The sequence below is a fragment of the Chelonoidis abingdonii genome, chromosome 4 (assembly GCF_003597395.2).
Source record: "Chelonoidis abingdonii isolate Lonesome George chromosome 4, CheloAbing_2.0, whole genome shotgun sequence".
NCBI lineage: Eukaryota > Metazoa > Chordata > Testudines > Testudinidae > Chelonoidis > Chelonoidis abingdonii.
The window spans coordinates 35164494-35184946 of NC_133772.1; the positions used below are offsets into that span (position 1 = coordinate 35164494).

Sequence of the window (20453 nt, forward strand, 5' to 3'; positions counted from 1 at the left end):
ACTGCGCCGCTTCATTCTTCAGCGGCAATTCAGTGGCCGGTCCTTTGCTCTGAGAGGGATTGAGGGACCTGCTGCCAGATTGCCACCAAAGACCTGGACATGCCGTCCCTTTCCAGTGGCCGCCCCAAGCACCTGCTTCCTTTGCTGGTGCCTGGAGCTGGCCTTGCCTGCAGCGGGTGCTGGATGGTGCTGGGCAGCTCAGCCCTGAGGCTGAGGCTCCCTGTAATTGGGGGGACCCATGCCAGGGCACTGTGTGTTTCATTGTAAATCTGCCTCTGCTTGGGATGTGTATTTGTGACTGTGCACATGGGAACGGCAAAAGCAACTAGAAGGGAGGAAACGTTTCCTTACCCTCAGGAGAAATCTGTGTGTTCTGCAGGATAAAGTTGATGATACGTATCCTGAAAGCCCAAACAATCAGAGATTAGGAAGAATTAAACACTGAAGGGTCAGCATGGGCCAGAAAAATGGCCTGGGATTACCAGGGCAATGGGAGATAAAGGCTACACCCAGGATCCAGAGATTAAGGGATGTGTTAAGAGATCTGGACAGGTCCAGAAGCAAGGACCAGGGCAGGAAGAGGGAATGGGGATAAGGTTCAGTTGTGGGGAATTGGTGGAGACCAGGCAAAGATGCACGAGGACAGGAGCTCAGCATCACTCCCGATTTTAAATGATTTTCTAGTAAGGATACAAAGCACGGCAAAGTAATTCCCCATGGGGAACCAGAGAAGGGAGCCTGTGATCCAGCTAACAGGCAAGTCTTGCCCTAGGGTGCATGATCCATCACAGGCATTAGCATGAAGTACTCTGCACCCTGATGTCTTTGAGATCAAGGAAACGCTCACCTAGTGGTGATGGTCACATTCTCCTCCGTATGGTAATTCTGTAGCCCGCTGTCCGAGTTCTTCAGCAGACGCTGGTATTTTTGGAAGATTTCACTTGGGGCATGGACCCCATAGAATAGTTTCTTGTCTTTGATTTCCTGGGTGTAGGATCAGAGAGAAGGGAGATTAGAGAGACATACAGATGAAGCAAGTATCCAACAGGATTGGACCGTTGGCAAAGAGCTGCTCTGCAGGCAGGACGGTGGGAGCTCTAGAGAACACTCAGCTGCAGAGCAAACCACTGCAAAACAGAGAACCAAGAGGAAGCAGAGCAGCCACATCCGGAGAATGGTGCGGAAAGTCTCATCCTCTTCAGGGCCCTGTCATTCTGCTCCATTAACTTTTCTCCCTCACTTTGGTCCTCTTTCCCTCCCACTGCTCTCCTCCTACCACACTTCCCTTCCCTGAGCGAGAAGGTTCTCTCCTCCGCCTCCTCAGCTAAAAGTGCTTGTGCTCTCCACATGCCAGCCCCTCTTCAAACACCCTTTCTTTCCTTCCCAGAGTGCTTCCTGCTCCATTCTCATCACCATAATTCCTTAGGCCTGGGCTACATGGAAAAGTTACATCAGCAGTGCTCCGTCTTTCAGGGGTGTGAAAAATCTACCATCCTGAGGGACGTGGTTATAACAACCTAACCCCCACGTAGACAGCATAAGGTCAATGCAAGAATTCTTCCATCAGCCTAGCTACAGCCTCTCAGGGAGATGGAATAACTAGCTTGATGGGAGACCCCTCCCATCGCCGTAGAGTGTCTGCATTGAAGCACTACAGCAGCACAGCTGTAGCATTTTAAGGGGTTCTCAAACTTCATTGTACCACGACCCCCTTCTAACAACAAAAATTACGACAAGACCCTATGAAGGGGGGACTGAAGTCTGAGCCCAAGGGCTTTAGCCCCAGGCAGTCAGCTTTGGCCTGGGCAGGGAGCTTGGGCTTCAGCTTTGGCCCTGGGCCACAGTTTGAGAGCCGCTGGTGTAGACAAAGGGACTTGGTATCTTGATAGGCCAGACAAAGTAGTAATACAGCCAGGTGTGGCGAACTGGGAATGTTCTTAATGTTTTCTCTGAATACTGTGTTGGTGCCTCAGTGTCCCCTAGGCAGTTCTTATGTATCTAGGTGGTGGGATAAGGGTGTGTGATTGCTGCAGAGCAAGGGCCAGTGCACCTAAATGCCTGATGCTCTGTCTCCTAGCAACTGATGGCCTGGGCTCCTCCTCTGCAAAGGTGCCAACTGAAGGTGTTGGAGACAAGGAGGTCAGGTGACCTCTCAGCCCAGGAAAGGAACTGAGCAGAGAAGGAGGGGCTGGAGGGGGTTTTGGAGTCTGCAGCTGGCTGGAGACGAGGAGTGAAGTGCAGATGTGGGGGTCTGGCTCACTGCCCCCCAGAATGGACCTGGTCGAGGGGTCCAGTTCGCTGTATCTATAAGCTCTGTTTTAGACCCTGTTCCTGTCATTGAATAAACCTCTGTTTTACTGGCTGGCTGAGAATCAACCTCTGACTGCAGAGTGGGAGTGCAGGATCCTGTGGCTTTCCCAGGACCCCGCTGGGGCGGGCTCGCTGTGGGAAGCGCACAGAGGGGCAGAGGATGCTGAATGCTCCAAGGAGAGACCCAGGAAGTGAAGACGTGTGAGCTTCTTGCCCTGAACAAGTCTGCTCCAAGGGAGAGGAGGCTCCCCAAAGTCCTGACTGGCTTGGTGGGGAGCAGTTCCAGAGCATCGCCCGGGGACTCCGTGACACCAGAAAAAGGTTGGTGTTGCCTCTGAGGGCAGGAAGAGATCTGTGTCACTTGGACAAATAGATTTTAAGACCAGTGGGGACCCCTAAATCATCTAGTCTGACCTCCCATATAAACACACCTCATCAGTAACCCTTCTCACTCCAGGAGAGAGGGGTCCATCCAGAACAGGGTCAGAGGTTCCATTGATGAAAAAGGTTTGGGGGCAAGGTGAAAGCCCAGGACTGAATGATCAAGGAGGTTAGATTGACCTCATCCCCAGAGAAGGTGGTTCCTCCAGGGCAGCATTAGAATTTGCTGGAGGGAAAGCTCAGTCTTGAATGAGCAGGGAGGCTACAAGTGGCTGAGAAAACCAGGTACAGAATTCTTTACAGCTGTTATTGGCCTTCCTTATGCCCTCAACCTTTGCTGCTCCTGGAATGGGTCTGAACTAGCCCTCCTGGTATGGAGGAGGTGAAGAATTGGCTCATGCACTAAAGAGCACAAAAGCAAGGTCTTGCTTTGTGTAGAGAACCAAGCCCCACGTACGTTTGATGGGAATGAGCACCCAAGCACCTTACAGCAGTAGAGAAGGAACCCTGGATTGTCACTCCTAGGAGGAGTGATCTAGTGGTGTCCCATGGTGTGGATGGTGAGGAACCCTGGAACTGCCTGACTGCAGGCCATATCCTCAGCTGGTGTAAGTCAATGCAACTGTGTTGATTACAGTGGAACTGTGGTGACTTACATCAGCTGACGCTCTGGCCTGCCATCTGTAAAGCTATAAATCCAGAAGGTGACTGAGCTTCTGAGGGGGCCGCTGTCTAGGCTTCCAGGGGCAGGTGATCACACTAAAGTTGCACATCATCTGTCTGGAAATCATTTTAGGTGGTGCCTAACATCTGCACCTGCTGCTCCGAACAGGCTGATTATGTTTTGTGACACAAACAGTCAGGATCTTGGACTGTGATATCAGGATGGGATTTCCTCCGATTTCTTAAAAAAGGGGCTAGGGGAGGAACCATGACCTGGCTGGCCCGAGGACAAGAGGGAAGGGGAAGCTTTTGTGAGTCTTTCGAGCCAGCTATTTCCCCTGAGCTCACAGAGCCAACTCCCTAAGATCTAATAGAATTTTTCCAGGTTCTGTGACACAATCGCTCAGAGCACTAAGGGCAGAGTCATCCAGCTCAGTCAGTGATCCTGTGTATCCAGAGACCTGCCCTCCCCTAGTTAATCTCACCTCGATGGTAAATCCTTTGTTTTCCAACTTGTCCAAGAATTCCTTCCTCTTAGCATCCTTCTCGCTGTTGGACTCGTGTTTGTCACATACTAGGATGAAGTCCCACTTCATCTGGTTCTAGCCAAAGGAAACAGCCCAATGAAATCAGCTAGCGGTGGCATTGCAAGGGATATTCTTACAGCTTCCTCTGTGTGTGCAAAGGCTGGACTCTATCTCATCAGGCCAGTCTGGAGGGCCCCCAGGATTCCTTCCCAGTGGGAAAAGGGTGAGGGCTTGTGTTGGGGGGCTCACATTGTTGCTGGGAGTACTGGTTACTCTCTGTCCACAAAGTCAGAGCAGGGAGATCAGGATGGGGACTGTCTCCCAGTGGGCTGGAGAGGATGCCCTGGAGACTTTTTCAGCACTAGCTGAACAGGGAGGGAGAGGCAGTCAGACTGTGGTGTGGATCTACAATTTGATGTCACGTGGGGCTGTGGTGCACTCACATCATAGCTTGAATGTAAGGGCTATTGCAGCACTGGACAGGAGGATCGTTACTCACCGGGACCAAGGGCTTCGTCTCTTCTGACTTCCCGGAGCAATTTTCCCTTAGCTCAATTTTATCCTGCGGCAAGAGGGAGAGAATGAAAGAGGAGAGGGTATGGAACATTCCATGGGATGGCATCTTCTCACACACATACCTAGTATCCTAACCCACACTCTGGGAATGCAGGAAATATACCCATAATTAAGGTCTCCTGGGTCTCCTGCTTTAAGTAATGGAGGGAAGCTCTTAAATGAGGAGTGAAACCATTTCCAGTTGGGAAGAGCAGATGTCCAAGATTTCACGTCATATTATAGCTTAGAAAGTTCCCCCTTTTCTGTTAAGTACAGAAATAATAAGAATTCTTACCAAAGTACAAAGTCTTTCATCCCCAAGGACTTTGCAGACTACACAAAGATTTACCCCTAACTGTTTCTGGAAAGGAGCCACCACAGGAAGTGGAAGAGAGAAGCTGTTTAAGAGCACCCAGCAACACTATGCACTAGGTTGGGACAGAAAATGGAAAACAAATCATGTATCCAAACTGCAGCTCCAGAGAAAATTCTAGCTGGGAAGTATTTCAGGGATATGGCAGGTAGTATAAGAAAGGTGACAGGAAGACACATCTGAGAGACATGTGATAGAACTGCAGGAAAAAAGGATCAGGAGGAGAGACTGAGGAGCTGATTGATTGCACTGAGGTGCTATCTGAACACATGGGATCCAGTTAAACTACACAGGAAGGAAGCAGAGAGGGAGGGAAAAGTTCTAGTTAAATTTTTCTATCTTTGCTTCTGGTTACTTGTTGGCTGACCTGGAGAAGAGAAAGCAGGGATAAGGGATGCAGATTGTTTAAGAAGGCAGAAGTGGATTAAGGTTCACCTTTGTGCCTGCATTTTCAAATGATTAGTCACGCTGCTTAAAGTTCACTTCTTCTCCAAAACTGTTTGTGTTAGAAAGGTCAGTAGATCTGCTTTCTCTGTGTATTTCATTCATACCTGCTGGCTTTACTTATGATTGCTTCTTCCTTCAATTAGCCCTGCACAGCTGGCAAAGCTAAAAGAGAGGAGTGAGCTGGATTGGGTATCATCCAGAGAATTGCTTGCCACTTTCCTCGTGTGCCAGAAAAACCCTTGGAAACAAGAGGGCTGGACAGGTGTTGCTGGGGGCAGAATCTGAAGACAATCAGGTTGTACAGGTGTGATTGAGGATATAATTGACCGTAGAGGCTGGCTTTAATTAGCCTGCAGCATGTGTGGTAGTTGGGAGAAAAAGCACAAGGGGGCAGGCTTCTGAATACTAATTGACTGTCATCTGGCCTTGAGGAAGTCACTGCACATTTCCACCTCAGCTGGGGTGACAGTAATATTTTCCCACATCACTGGAGTGTTCCGAGGATGAGTTAGTGGTTGCACTGAGCTTTTGAAGTGCAAAGCACTGCACAGAGGCTAAGTATTTTCATACACTATAATGCCATGGGGGGAGAGGGTTAGTTTCAGGGCAAGGTGACCAGAGCTAGAGACAGAGTCTCTCACACTGTGCTCTATCCTGTAGACTTTACATTTGTAACCTTCCTTAAGGACTGCAAGTGTACAGCATCTCTAGGGAAAATATAACCAGCTCCAGCAGCTCCCGATGATTATTAGCACACGCTGTTCATAAGCTACCAGTGGCTCTTGCTTCTTGTGGCCTGAGATATTTGTGAGTCTACATAGCAAGGAAAGAGAAAACCATGATGGATCATTATCAAACCCTTTAATAACCTTGAAAAGGCCAGCAGAGGTCCAGAGATGCAGCCCCTCCCAAAGCAACTTGGGAAAATCAGGAAAGGAACCTCCAGCTCCTTGGCTGGTGTAAATCAGCAGAGTTCTGTTAACTTCAACTGAACTGTGCCAGTTTATGCTAGCTGAGGATCTGGCCCCAGATGTCGTCTAACAGCGTGTGGCTCCCTGCACCAGTCAATATCTTGTAGTGCACCACATTTGTTTTCCAGCACAGCCTCAGCCTGGTCATTGTGACAGTGTTTCAAGCTGGGCAGACAGCTTAGATGTGAAGGTAGAAACAAAGAGGCCAACCAGAAACTTGGCTGTACTGTGTGTTTGAGTGGTGCTGCTCTTAAGGAAGAAGAAGAGTGCATAGCCAGAGAATGGCATTTGTTTTCAGTCACAGCGGGAAGGTCATTGTAAATCTTTATGAAAGAACTGAGTGAAGCACAATCTGAGGCTCACATGGCTCTTTTCTGATAAGGGGACAGGGCCAACCTTGGAGAAAATCTGTAATCACTTGTTCTGAAGAGGCGGGGCAAAATTCTCCTCTCAGATTTGCTGGGCTTCTGCCTGCTGAGCACCTGACATGCACATCTACCACTGGCTGCAGTATGGGGAGAGAGGAAATTCTAAGCGGACCTCTCAGTGATATGTGCAGCCTGGGTCAAAACCCATGAAAGTTAATGGAAAGAGTCTCATTGCCTCCAATGGGCATTGGATCAGGCCCATACAGAGACCAGCACACCCAGGCTGAGTACTGCCACACAGACCTGAGAGGAGAAGTTTGCCCTCCATATACCAGCTTTATCTAACGTCTGGTTATTTAAGCAAATCTTATGGATCCTTTTGGCGTATGGGAACTTGAAAATAGGAGTGGTGGTAAGAATCGAGGCCATATTCTCAGGTACTGTAACTCCTGAGCACAGTGGCAGTTAATGCGCTTTTCTCACTGATGAGTCCACAGCCCTGAGCAGCAAGACAGTCTTTGGTGTTTATTTTAAATAGTGAAAATGACAAGCAGGGGTAGCTGCACTATCCAGAGATCGAGCAAAACAGGCAGATTGCCTACTATGCTTCAGCGTCCATGTGAGTATCTCCACACTCTGAAAGACACTGTGAAGTATTGACAAGTTACAGCACTAACATTATGCTTGGCAGAAAAACAGGTATTTGCTCCTCTGCAGACTGGTTCATGCATACTTGGGTGTCACCATTCAAAGCCCTAATTAGGGATAGCAGGGGATGAATTCATTCAAAGGTAAACTAAATCCATCACCTTCATGCCTTCAAAGACAAAGTGCATTCGATTAATACTCAATGTCCTCGAAAGCAGTGTCACTTCTGGAAGTGTACAGGAAATAGAAGAGGAACAGATCAACCTAGACTGGCTGCATGTTCAGCACATAATGCATGGCCAGCTTCTTACAGCTCTGTGGTATGGGGTTCTTTACTGCACACATACCACCTCTGCAGCAAACCATAGCTTGTTTGATAGGGGTATGGTCAAAGGGATCTTAAAAAACTAGCAAGGGGCTCAAATGACAAAACTGCAATCTGCATTTCAAATGCTCCAAGGTTCAGCAGGGTTTAGATCTAGGGCAGGGGTAGGCAACCTATGGCACGCGTGCCGAAGGCAGCACGAGAGCTGATTTTCAGTGGCACTCACACTGCCCGGGTCCTGCCCACTGGTCCGGGGGACTCTGCATTTTAATTTAATTTTAAATTAAGCTTCATAAACATTTTAAAAACCTTATTTACTTTACATACAACAATAGTTTAGTTCTATATTATAGACTTATAGAAAGAGACCGTCTAAAAACATTAAAATGTATTACTGGCACGCGAAACGTTAAATTAGAGTGAATAAATGAAGACTCAGAACAGCACTTCTGAAAGGTTGCTGACCCCTGATCTAGGGTTTTGGTTTCAGTGTGTATAAAGACAGAAGCCACTTGTGAAATTCAGATCTGGATTCAGAACCTCCCCCAGAAAGTTTAGGACTTAGGTCTGAACCAAAATCCCACCTCACAGGCCTTACATTCTTTCTGATGGGCCTTACAGTTATGGTTGACACTGCTAGTCTAAATCTGCTCTCACTTCACCACTGCAATCCCAGTGACCTCCATGTGATCACACCAATGTAAAGGAGAAGAATTTACCCCTTCCATGAACTACTGATACTTTCAGAAATGCTTCCACAAAAATCTGGGCACCAAATCCAGACGTGGTGTGAGCAAGTACAACTCCACTGATGTCGGTGGAGCAGCCCCTGGCTTCTGCTTCCATCTCTTGTTTATGCTGAGTTGCTCATTTGTCACAACATCAGGTTTGTTGAGGCAATGAAAGAGCAGCCAGAAACAAAGGCTTGAAGGGCTGAGGGAGCCATTCAGAATGGAAGTGCTGGTCCAATAGCAATGACTGCAGACTCAGCAGTGGAGAGCATCAGTCGTAGACAGTTGCTTGCCATCACTGTCCGCAATCGTTAAACTGGGATGGCTTGTGACATATCCAGCAAATTAACGAGGCTCAAATTCAGGAGCTTCTGCTGGACTAATTACCAATCTGTATATGTGCTCTCACGATGAATACTGGCCAGCAGATCTGCCTCCTGCATATTGATGACTCTCAGTCGGGATCCGTGTGCAAACAACTCAAGTTGCCAGTGAATGACCTGGGATGCGTGACCTGGGGTTACAGAACCATTTAAAACTGAAACCTGAACATGAGGGAGGTTTCAGCAATACAAGCCTTGGAGTTCCTCCCTTATTCCACATGAAACTTTCAGTTCCTTCCTTGTTAATGTTCTCTAACTTCCTGGTCCTCCACTCAGTGATTGGAACTGGAATCTTACCTCACACTTGCTTGTATAAGCAGCACTCAGCCCATGTGCTAGAACCAGAAGAACTCGTCTGCCCACCATGCCCACTGGGGCAGCTCCTGTAACTGAGGCTCTGTGCCCTGTAACACAGCTGATGCTCTGGTGTTTGGGGAGCGGACAAGAGGCCACTACCTGACTTTGACTACATATGTGCATGCCCCTGCATTTACTGGCTTCAAAGCCCAGACCTCCCTCCCCCTACCTCCTCCTGCCTTCCCACAGTGCTGGCAGGGAGCTCTTGGAGCCCTGGAATTGCCACTACAGCCCTCCTTAGGCCACAGAGTGAATTAGTGGCACAGCTGGGAACAGAGCTCAGGAGTAGCTGGCAGACAAACCTCAGCTTTAACCCCTAGAAAATACAGGGGAGGGGTGCGAGGGGCTTTAAGCCCTCTTTATGCCTCCCAGATCCTCAGGCTGCTCTGCACCAGTCTGGTTCCCATGCTGCAAGTTATAGCAGCCTGAAGGCTGCTCCAGCTTGCACTGGCTACCAGTGGCCATTGGGAGTGCCAGGGCATGCAGGAGCCCTAGCAACGTGCCTCTTTACTCGGCCACAATCCCTGTACCAGACAAGGGAGAAGGGGAGCATAGGAGCACTACAGTGTCTTCAAACCATCTGAGAGTGCCCTGATGCATCTGGCCTGCTGCCTCTCTAAGGTTCACCTTCTCTGGTTCCCTCTCAGCCTTATCTCTGTGAGACGTATTTTGCTAAGATACCCCACTGTGTGGACCAATGTTTCAGCTGCACCAATGGGTGCACAGACAAGGGGTTGGTCGCTACAGATGTGCTGGCCACCATGTGTCTAGATAAGCTCTGAGCAGGGTTAGATAAGAGAAAAACAGCTGTGGCCTGTCTACAGTGGTGCTCTACGTTTCTGCCACTGGTGCAACTCTAGCAGGGCCAGGAACGGTCAGCAACATTAAGTAGAAAAAGCTAGTGTAGCCGCCCCTCTGTCTCACTTCCTTTGCTCGGGCTTCCCTCTCTGATTCCCTCTTGCCCCACTCTCCTTCTGGCTGCCTTTCTTCCACTGGCTCTCTCCCGAGGTGCCTGAAGGCTATTTCAGCGGGACAGCCTAATCTATCCCCCCAGCCCTGGCTCCTGACCAGCTGCTGTCCATCTGTTTTTCTGGAGTCACACCTGAATCGTGGCATCCCATGGCTCAGAGAACAGTTTCACATTAACAGAACAACACCAGAGAACTTCTCCAGGTCATTTACACTCCCAGTTAGGGCAGACCCATGTTTCTGAGGCCTTACAAGCAGCTTAGAGTGGGAAATGCCCCAGGCATCAGTTTCCTGCTAAATTAGTCAGTCTAGAAATAATCAATAAATAGCAAATAAAATACTATTTGCACTTTGGGCTAACTCCAGCCTCACTGCCAACCAGAATAGATGGGCTAGGAATGGCCAGATATGGAGGGCTGTGGGAGGAATGCTTGCCCAAGAGGGCGGAGCTGTTCCACAGCTTCAACCCTAATGGGTTGTGCAGCATGCCATGTCTCCAACACGTTCCCTCCAGGGTGAAGAGGACCTAACAATCCTCCCTTTGACAGATCTTGCCCTCCCCAAGTCTATCCAGGCCCTCCTCCATTTAACACACACTTTCTGCATTTTGCTGTAAGGGGAGTGTTCATTATGGTTTCCACAGCAACAATAATTTGTTCACATTGCACATATGCATGTTCAACAGGCATTACAGGTAACTCCATATCCAGCAGAGCTGGTTGAATAATGACAAAAATGTATTCACAAATCAATGAATCCCTGATTGCTGAAAACAATTCATTAATACTGTACCTGATCCTCTCTGGAGCTGGCTGATTAGTAGAAAAAACTTCTTCCCATCTTTTCCTGTCCCAGCCAAGTTGTGCTTAGCACAAGACCAAGGCAAATACAAAGATGGCTTTAAGCCTCAGTTATTGGGGCTGTCCTGCACCAGCCTGGATCTCCAGCACAAGCCAGAGCAGCCTTCAAGTTGCTCTAGCTTGCTCTGGTTGGCTAAGGGGCCATTATAATCCTTTCCCTGCGCACCACTTCCCATACTGGGGGACCAGAACCAGGACAAGCTACCACACCACCAGATATACTCTTTGCACAGGGGAATCCTCAAGGAGTCGGTGTAACTAACTCTAGGGGTGCTTTATGTGGCTGAAACAGCAGAAGGCAGCCAGAGAGGGACCCAGGATTTGGCCCTATGTGCAGTTTAGGAGGTTGGATTAGGGTGGCTGTGGCAATCATAACTCTGAATTGGCTAAGATCTGTGTAAAATGAATGTTGGCCCTAATTTTTGCCTTCAACAGAAGCTATTGTAACTCTTCCCTGCCCCATATTTAGGGCCTTAACAAATTCACAGCAATGAAAAAATGTGTCATGGACTGTGAAATCTGGTCTCCTCCCGTGAAATCTGGCCTTTTGTGTGCTTTTACCACACACTATACAGATTTCACAGGGGAGACCAGCGTTTCTCAAACTGGGGGTCCTGACCCAAAAGGGAGTTGCAGAGGGGTTGCAAGATTATTTTAGGGGGGGATCACAGTATTGCCACCCTTACTTCTGCACTGCCTTCAGAGCTGGGCAGCCGGAGGGCGGTGGCTGTTGGCCAGGTGCGCAGCTCTGAAGGCAGCACTCCATCAAGAGCAGCACAAAAGCAAGGGTGGCAATACCATATCCTTACTTCTGCCTTGCTGCTAGCAGCAGCTCTGCCTTCAGAGTGGGGCTCCTGGCCAGCAGCCACCACCCTCCGGCTGCCCAGCTCTGAAGGCTGCGCCGCTGCCAACAGCAGCACAGAAGTAAGGGTAACAGTACTGCAAAACAAAAACAAAAACAAAAACCACAACTCCTTTTTAGGTCGGGACCCCTACAATTACAACATTGTGATATGCCAGATTTAAATAGCTGAAATCATGAAATTTACAAATTTTAAAATCCCATGACTGTGAAATTGACCAAAATTAATCCTGAATTTGGTAAGGCTCTACCCATATTGGAAGAGCAGCTGATCAGCTCCACGACCTGGGAGAAGGTGAGGAAATATGTAATCCCCCTACCTCACTATTAGCTTTAACCTGCACAAGCCCCATCCACAGAATCCTGAAACATCATTCTCCTCCAAGGAGCAAAGAATCCTGTAGCACCTTATAGACTAACAGACATTTTGGATCATGAGCTTTTGTGGGTGAGTACCCACTTCGTTGGATACATGTAGTGGAAATTTCCAGGGGCAGGTATATATATGCAAGCAAGAAACAAGCTAGAAATAATGAGGTTAGTTCAAGCAGGGAGGATGAGGCCCTGTTCTAGCAGTTGAGGTGTGAAAACCAAGGGAAACTGGTTTTGTAGTTGGCTAGCCATTCACAGTCTTTGTTTAATCCTGAGCTGATGGTGTCAAATTTGCAGATGAACTGAAGCTCAGCAGTTTCTCTTTGAAGTTGGGTCCTGAAGTTTTTTTGCTGCAGTATGGCCACCTTAAGATCTGCTATTGTGTGGCCAGGGAGGTTGAAGTGTTCTCTGTAGGATCTCCCTACAAACACTAGCAGGCATTCCCCTTTCATATGTACCACGTCTACATTATCTCTAGCACATCTACCACTGGCCTTCAGAGGATGCTCAGGAGGGTCCATCACCTTGCTATAGACCACAGAGCTCCTGTGCATAGGCCCATGGGACTGCTCACACTACACTGATAAGGGCTATTCACATGAGTGAAGTCTATAGGATTATTAGGTCCCTATTTTTTCTTCTTCTTTACATTCAGGATGGTTTACTGCTGTTTTGGTACCCGAATGTCACAATGAAAGTGAATGTCTCTGATCTTTAAGAATCGTTTGCAACAAACAGCTTATCACCACAGGACCTCCACTCAGCCTCAAGAAATTCCAAACTCTGAGGAAACTTCAGTTTAATTGACCCATAATACATTTGTATATTTCCCATTCATTCCAGTCTTCTTGGGAGATTCCAAGAGTTGTTTTGGACTAAGGAAAATGCCTGATCTATCTTTCTTTCTTTCTTTCTTTCTTTCTTTAGAAACAAAACATCTAACTTCTCCTTTTAGCTAAGTGGGCCTTTCCCCCTCACCTTAGTGTGTTTCAGCAGGCTCATAAAAGCTCAAGGGCCAGATCCTCCGCTGATGTAAACGGGCGACTCTGCACAGAAGTCAGCAGAGCCCTGCACTGAAGAGCGGAGCCCAAGTTTCAATAAAATGTATTTATCTAGAGGCCAACGGTTGCTTCCCATCCCTCCTTTCTTTCTTTGATTCCCCCTCCCCCAACAAAGCGAAGTCCACATCATTTGATCGTAAGCGGAGCCTGTAAGCAAAACTGCTCGGCACCGTTGGGGAGCTAGATCGCCCAACAGCTCCAGGCACATGCCCTGGGAAAGCGTGAAACTGCCATGCCACGGAGTGCCGGAAAGGGGAACTCCGTTTGCGGGATGCGTTCCCAGAGCGGATCGCGTTTCTCCGGGGACTGGAGGGTTGGGGGGTCTGAAGCTGGATTGAGAATCGGATCGGACTTTACAAGGTCCAGAGACTTTGAACAACAGGCGCCGAGCGGCCTTACCTGCATGGTGGAGGGCCCGGAGCAGAACCAGTCTCCCCTCTCCCGAGATCCGGAGCGGGGCTGTGCGGATCCCGAAGCAGATCGCGGAGCCCGGGCTGCGGGAGGGAACAGCGGGCTGTGCTCGGTGTCCCTTCCTCAGTCTCATCGGTTTCCCAGGGGCTCCGCAGCAGCGCCAGGCTCTCCCTCCTCCCAGGCTGGGACGCAGCCTCCCGCGGCGCGGAGCGGCGAGGTTTGAGGCAGGAAGGGAGCTGTCCTCTCCCGCACCTGCCGGGGGCGTGAGGATGGGGAGTGGCAAGGCCCTGCCGCCGCTCGCCAGCTGCGTGTGGCTGCCCTGGGGAGCTGGGTGCTCACGGTCCCACCCACCACTTCCAGCGGGAGAGCCTCGTGTCCTGTGGAGGGGGGGGGGGGCTGATTTTCCTGGGTGCTGAGCACCCAGCGCCCCCCTCCCCTGACTTCAGCGGCAGCAGGCAGGGCTCAGCCCTTGGGAGAACCTGACTCCAGACGTCAAGCCCTAGCCACCCTAAGGTCAAGGAGCGTTTTGCCATTGATTTCCATGGGGCCAGGATTTCCCCCATGCCTCTCAAGTTGGGCACCCAGTCAGTGGCCAGGTTTGCTGAAGGCTGGGCCCACTGTCATGAAGGGGAGCAGGCACTGGCCAGAGGAGCGCGGCCCGCATCCCCTCCATTCCAGCCTGTCCCGTTTTGTTCCTCTTGGATTGGATTAGTAGCTACCATTGTGCCCTAAGCCTCCTAGGTCCCAGCCCTTGGCTTCCTCCTTTCCTCTGTCACCCGCCCTGTGCTCTTCCCCTGCTTCCTTCTGTCCCTAGGCCTTACTGTAGCTCTTCCTCCGGGTTTTCAGCGACTGTTTCCCCTCTTTCAGAGAAGTGTAGGACTGGAAGGGACCTCGATTGGTGACCTGGTCCAGTCCTCAGCGCTCAAGGCAGGACTAGTATTACCTAGAAAGACTGTCCCTGACGAGTGTTTGTCGAACCTGTTCTTAAAAACCTCCAATGATGGAGACTCCACAACCTCCCTAGACAATTTATTCCAGTGCCTAACCACCCTGACAGTTAGGAAGTTTTTCCTAATGTCCAGCCTAAACTGCCCTTGCTGCAATTTAAGCCCATTGCTTCTTGTTCTGTCCTCAGAGGTTAAGAAGAACAATTTTTCTCCCTCCTCCTTGTAACAACCTTTCCTGTACTTGAAAACTGTTATGTCCCCTCTCAGTCTTCTCTTCTCCAGATTCATGTTTCTCTAACAAGTAATAATGGTTCGGACTTCCCTGTTCTTTCCCTCCATCTCACCCCTTACCCTGGCCTTTCTTTCTGTGCCTGCAGATTCTGTATTAGTACACCTCTACCCCGATATAACACAAATTCAGATATAATGCGGTAAAGCAGTGCTCTGGGGTGGGGGGTGGGCTGCACGCTCAGGGGGCTCAAAGCAAGTTTGATATAACACGGTTTCACCTATAATGAGGTAAGATTTCTTGGCTCCCGAGGACAGTGTTATATCAAGGTAGAGGTGTACTGGTATTTTGTTATATATTTGTAATGTAGTGTCATGGACCAGGACCCCAATGTGTCAGGCACTGCACAAACACAGAACTAAAGGAAGGTCCCTGCCCCAATGAGCTCACAGTCTATAGGTCTTCCCCATTTTCACCCATGCTCTTTCAAGGCCTGATCCAACTCCTAAAGGGAGTCTTTCCATTGTCCTTAGAGGGAATTAGGTTGGATCCTCTGTCTCTCCTCCTCCAGTCTCTTTTCCCTTCCCACGCTAGCTCATCTGTCCCATCCCTCTCTCCCTTTCTCACCCCATCAATTCCTCATTCAGTCTTTCTTCTAACCTGTCCCCTCACTCACTCTCCATCCTCCCCAGCCATCATTCACCCTCCACTTCTTCCCGCCCACACACCCATCATTCTGTCTTCTGGCCCTGCCCTCTTAATCATTCTTGCCACACACACCCCCACTCCACCAAACATTCTTGTTTACCCTCCCCCTCTCTCAGTTATCCTTGGAGGGACTCAGACCTTCTGGCTTTTTCTTCCCCTCCCTTCTTCATTAGCAGACTCGGACAGCAGCAGACCTATGGTGCCATGCTAAACTTGGGACTTTTCTGCAAATGGGATGCTCTGGGGACCTCCCCTGAAGGTAGGTTGCAGATTTGGTCCTGACTCTCTCTGGGGCCCCCACTGCCCCTTTCTCCATTCCACTGCTCCAGCCAGCAGTAGGCGGTCTGAGCTGCTCCAACAAAGCTTCAGAAAGCTTCCTCTCATTCTCCAGGAGCCACAGAGGGGAAGGAATGGTGGGCCAGGCCCTGGAGGTAAGAAGGGAAAGGGATAAATGGTAATTGGAGGATTTGAACTGGCTTCAAATTTCCCCTGCTTAAAGGAAGCGATTTTTATCCTGTCCAATGATTGTAGACAAGTTCACTGAGTCGGGGAAAAGAAGGAAACAATAAAACAACATGTCAAAAATGGTCCTGACGCTCCATCAATAGGACTGGGGAGCTGGGCAAATCCCAGGCCTGCAGTCTGTTGGCATGCATCAGGCCAGAAAAATCAGAGCTGCAGCTAGGGACACTGGGAACAGCAGTAGACTTCCACAGCTCTTTTAAAGTGTGTTGGGTGGGCCCAATCCTCTGCTGGTTTAAGTCAGTGTAGTCTCCATTGAACTCAGTGGACTTTTGCTGATTGATGCCAGTTGAGAATCTGGCTTTGCATTTTTTTTTAATGGACTTTTTGTGTAATGTGAAAAAATTATAGAATTTCAAGGCTGTGGAAATCTGCTGTCTCCTGTGTCTCTGACTGAAGCCCTGATCACTCTCACATGGCCAGGCTGACAATCTGGCTGCTTCCTGCTGTATTATTTCAGATTTTATTTGATATGCTATACGGGGCATTTTAAAGCAATAGTTATCAGTGATTTTAAATCATAAGTGAACAGTGACACGCTGCCAATATTTGAACCAGGGGCTCCCACAAAACTTTCTCCCTCTAGCCTGTGAAAAGCAGTTACGGTTTAAGTTTAAATGGAACTCAGATCAAAACCAACCAGGAGGCTGCCATCAAATCAAAGCTACCACACTTGCTCAGATGCTTCTGGCACTCCTGATTCACTCTTCTGCCAATCTTGCCTCCTGCTCCCTTCTCTTTACCAACAGTTGCCCGTACCCCCAATGATCCTTGTAACCCAACTTTATTAGTCCATTGGCCCCTCCAAGCAGAGGGCCCAGACCCGCCTTTATCCACTCCTGCTGACAAACCCAATACATTGTGGAAGGGGGCGGGTATGAGATGTCCTAGAAGGGGGAAAAAGGGACAAGGAAATCTCTTCATTTGTTTTCAACAAAGCACTTTCTAATCCCCATGGAAGGTGATGTCACCACGAGCTGTACAGACTTAATATTAAGTGCGTTTCCCTGGAAATGCTCTGCCCGCGTTCCCGAAAAAATATTTTGAGTATTTAGAGTGTATGGCACTGTGTGGGGTGTGCCATCTGAAATACGGGGTGGTGATTGGGTGGACTGAAAGCCTTTTAGGGGACCAGGGAGTCAGGGGATGCTGGTTTTTGGAAGACTTATCTCGCTTTGGCCACCTACTAGTTCACATAATTCTCATTCGCACATGCACATTCACATATATAGGAGTGGAAATATTATACTGGATCACTGTTCAGCTTGATCCTTGGGTTATAGCTCTTGTGGTTAGCACCATGTCAGAGATGCAAAACTATTCTGCTAACTCAGCCTGGCGGCCAGACCAGGTGAATGCCTATTTCAGTAGTTCCAAGCTAAAAGAGTTCGAAGCCCATCTCTGTGATGCAGAGAACAAAAGGGTGAGAATTGCTGGGATAGCCCCAGAACGAGCCAAGCCCAGGAGGAAGCTGAGGCTGAGGTGTATGTTATTTTTTAGTTAAGTTAGCAAGAAAGACAAGGGGCGTATTTGCATGCTGTGTTTGGAGCAGGGTGGAATGGGTGAAGAAGAATGAGTAGCTTTGAAATGTACACACCACACTCTCATACCTCTCACCATGTGTAAGTGTTTCCTGAGTTTTAATCTCCTTTTTTACTGAGCAAGAACAAATCCCCATTCTACCTTGCTACAGCACAAGGTTTCAGCCTCCTCAGTATCCTCGTATCTGGATTCCCTTATGTTGTTCCAAAAGCTACACAAGGGGCAGGTCTACACTATAAACTCACATCGGCACAGCTGCACCAGACACTGTCAGGAGAGAGCTCTCCCATTGGCTTAATAACTCCACCTGAACAAGAAGCAGGAGCTATGTCAGTGGGAGAAGCCGTCGCAGTGACTGTCTACATGAGGGGTTAAGGTTGGTAAAACTCTACACCCCTGAGCAACATAGTTATAGCGCAGTAAGTTGTAGTGTAGATCTTGGCAAAGTGAAACTCTTAAGTTCTATATACACTACAGCTGCGATACTGGCACACAGGGGCGTGTGCAGAAATTTAATTTTGACCCCTTTTGCAAAGGCACGTTCTGTGCCCTCCCCCTTCCTGGTTCCAGGAGGAGCTCACTCCTCCTTCCCCACTCCTGCCATGGCCCAGCAGGAGCTCACCTTTCCTTCCCCCCCAGCCCCAGGGCCAGGAGGTGCTCGCTCTCCCACATCTCCCACCACTGTGGCCCCAAGGCTGGAGGTGCTCTGTGCCCCTGATGATTACTGGAAGGGGGGCTGTGCCCCTGCTTGCCCCCCTTGCGTATGCCCCTGGTGGCATAGCTGCAGTGCTGTAGTGTACATGATTCCTACATTTACAGAAGGAGTTTTCCATCAATGTAGTTAATCCCCCTCTCTGAGAGGCAGTAGAAGAATTCTTCCATTGAACGCCAGGGGTTAGGTCAAGCTAACTTCGGTGAGCAATGCACAAAATTTTCCCAACCTTCAGTGCTGTAGCTAAGTCAATCTAATTTTTTTTGTATGGACCAGGCCTAAGCAATGTTGGGGATTTCTAGATGCACTCTGGCTTGTGAGACAGCCAGGACTTCCAGAGCCTGACTCTACACTCAATAAAGTCAATTTCGTTCAATAACTTTGCCAAATGCCTTTAACAGGATCAGGATCAGGCCCACAAGTCTGAAAAAAGAAGAGTTCCAGATTTCCTGCTATGTGTATAGTCAGTTAAGCAGGAGCTTATCTTGCGGGGATTGAAGGGAGTGAAAGCTTTAGTGTGTGTAACCACAGAATAGCAGCAGGGTTATAGGATGAAGGGGTGTGTGTGTGTGTGTGTGTTTGCACAGTTTCGGACAGCTGATAAAGAATTGGACAGCAGTTTCACTTGACAGGAAGGATCATGTTTCCCTTTACATCAGAAGAACAAAGTCCAGGTGTGTCTTAAAAGCCTTTAATCTGTCTTGGTGCACAATCGTTATCAGATGGCGGTGAAGTGGGATGATGCCATCTCTTCCCAACTGATCCATGTAGCTTCTGAGTTTTTGGAGCTGTTATTGGAAGCAGTATCTCTCCTAGTAGTGTGAGAAGGTAAACATTTTTTCTTCTTTAAGTCTGGAGGAATTTGGAGGTTATGAAAGTGGAACTGAACAGGCAGGTTTCTTTCTTTTCACAGCTACTCCAGCAGTCAACGTGACAAATTAAAATGATGGTGCTCTTCTTTCATGTCCAACATTCCATGCACAAACTGCCACCTGCATTATTCACCAAACTGAATCTGCTGGATTCCCTACTCCTCACGTGCACAGTCCAGTGCAGAAGTTGGCGGTGGTCAGAAGACACAGTTTAGCAGGGAGATAGACCTTGGGGAGGAGAAGGATCTTTCAGTGTCTTGGTGAAGATCTGGGTTTCATCTGGCTGAGTGCTGAGTGTTCTGGAGCTATAGTTCGCACATGCATGGAAGAGTTTGATGAACAACAAGGCTCTCCACCAATGATCTCCCTGGGTTCTAAATGAAAGAAGGCTGCACTGCACAGACATTTAGGATGGCACTAAAATATTTAATGAGCTGAACTCAATCCACAGGAACTTCACTGGAAAGTAATTAAAATTACACCCCTTCCTGCACATATGAGCCGAGTGGCAAGAGAGGAAGATTAGCCTATGGAAAAGGGGAACTGAGAGCAACTATAGCCCAAATGGTTTTCTGGTGCAAGAGAGGGCCGTTGGGTTGCTGGGGAAACTAATTACACATCCCTGATTATCACAGTGCACAAGGTTAATCCTGAGGACATTCTGCACCAAAAATGTAAGCATTCTGCACACATTATTTTAAAATTTTGCCAATTTTATTTGTCAAAAAAATATGGAAGCTCCAGCATGGCACTGGGGAACACAGGCCACTGGCTACACAGAGGCAAGAGATCACTGTGCAACTCCCCTATCCAGGACATGGATTCAGTAGTGAGGCTGCACCCAACCCTGACACAGCGCAAGGACAGGGCCTGCCCCAGAAACACCACAGAGCCCTGACCGTCTGTGCCAGGTGCACCAGGTGTGGGCAGGCAGGCTCAGCAAGGCAGGACCCAAGTGTGGAGGGGCTTAGTGTGGGGGGACCCAGGTGTGGGTTGAGAGTGTTCTGTGTGGGGCAATCTGGGTGTGGATGGCTCAGTGGGGGATCCGGGTGCAGGGGGGATCTGGATGCACAGGGGCTTGTTGTGTGTGGGGCAGGGGTCGTTCTAGGTGCAACGGTAATGTGAATCTTCAGTGGGATCCAGGTGAAAGTGGTTGGGGCTCAGCAGGGGGGTCTGAGTGTAGGGGGCTCAGTGAGTGGTCCAGATGCTGGGGGGTCCAGATACCGGGAGAATGGGGCTTAGTGGGGTTGGGATCCAGGTGCAGTGGTTTGGGGCTCGGTGGGGGGGCTCTGGGTGTGGGTGGCTAGTCAGGGTGGTCCAGGGACAGGGGAATGGGACTCATCAGGG

General features: G+C 49.1%; 1 protein-coding gene across 7 annotated transcripts in view; it reads right to left on the reverse strand.

Moving 5' to 3' along the window:
- Positions 1–13874, reverse strand: part of ANO9 (anoctamin 9) — a 39830-nt gene extending 25956 nt beyond the window's left edge. For 2 of the 7 annotated variants that reach the window (XM_075065042.1, XM_075065045.1), the window contains exons 1-5: positions 13563–13873; positions 4381–4443; positions 3840–3956; positions 848–984; positions 352–401 (exon numbers count right to left, since the gene is read on the reverse strand). In XM_075065042.1, coding sequence (XP_074921143.1) covers positions 352–401; positions 848–984; positions 3840–3956; positions 4381–4443; positions 13563–13568 — 373 coding nt within the window. In that variant the 5' untranslated portion in view covers positions 13569–13873. Of the gene's footprint in view, positions 1–351; positions 402–847; positions 985–3839; positions 3957–4380; positions 4444–5897; positions 6070–13562 lie in introns of all 7 variants that reach the window. The other 5 variants (XM_075065044.1, XM_032773122.2, XM_075065043.1 and 2 more) reach the window with 5 other exon arrangements.
- Between the last annotated feature and the right edge of the window lie 6579 nt (positions 13875–20453).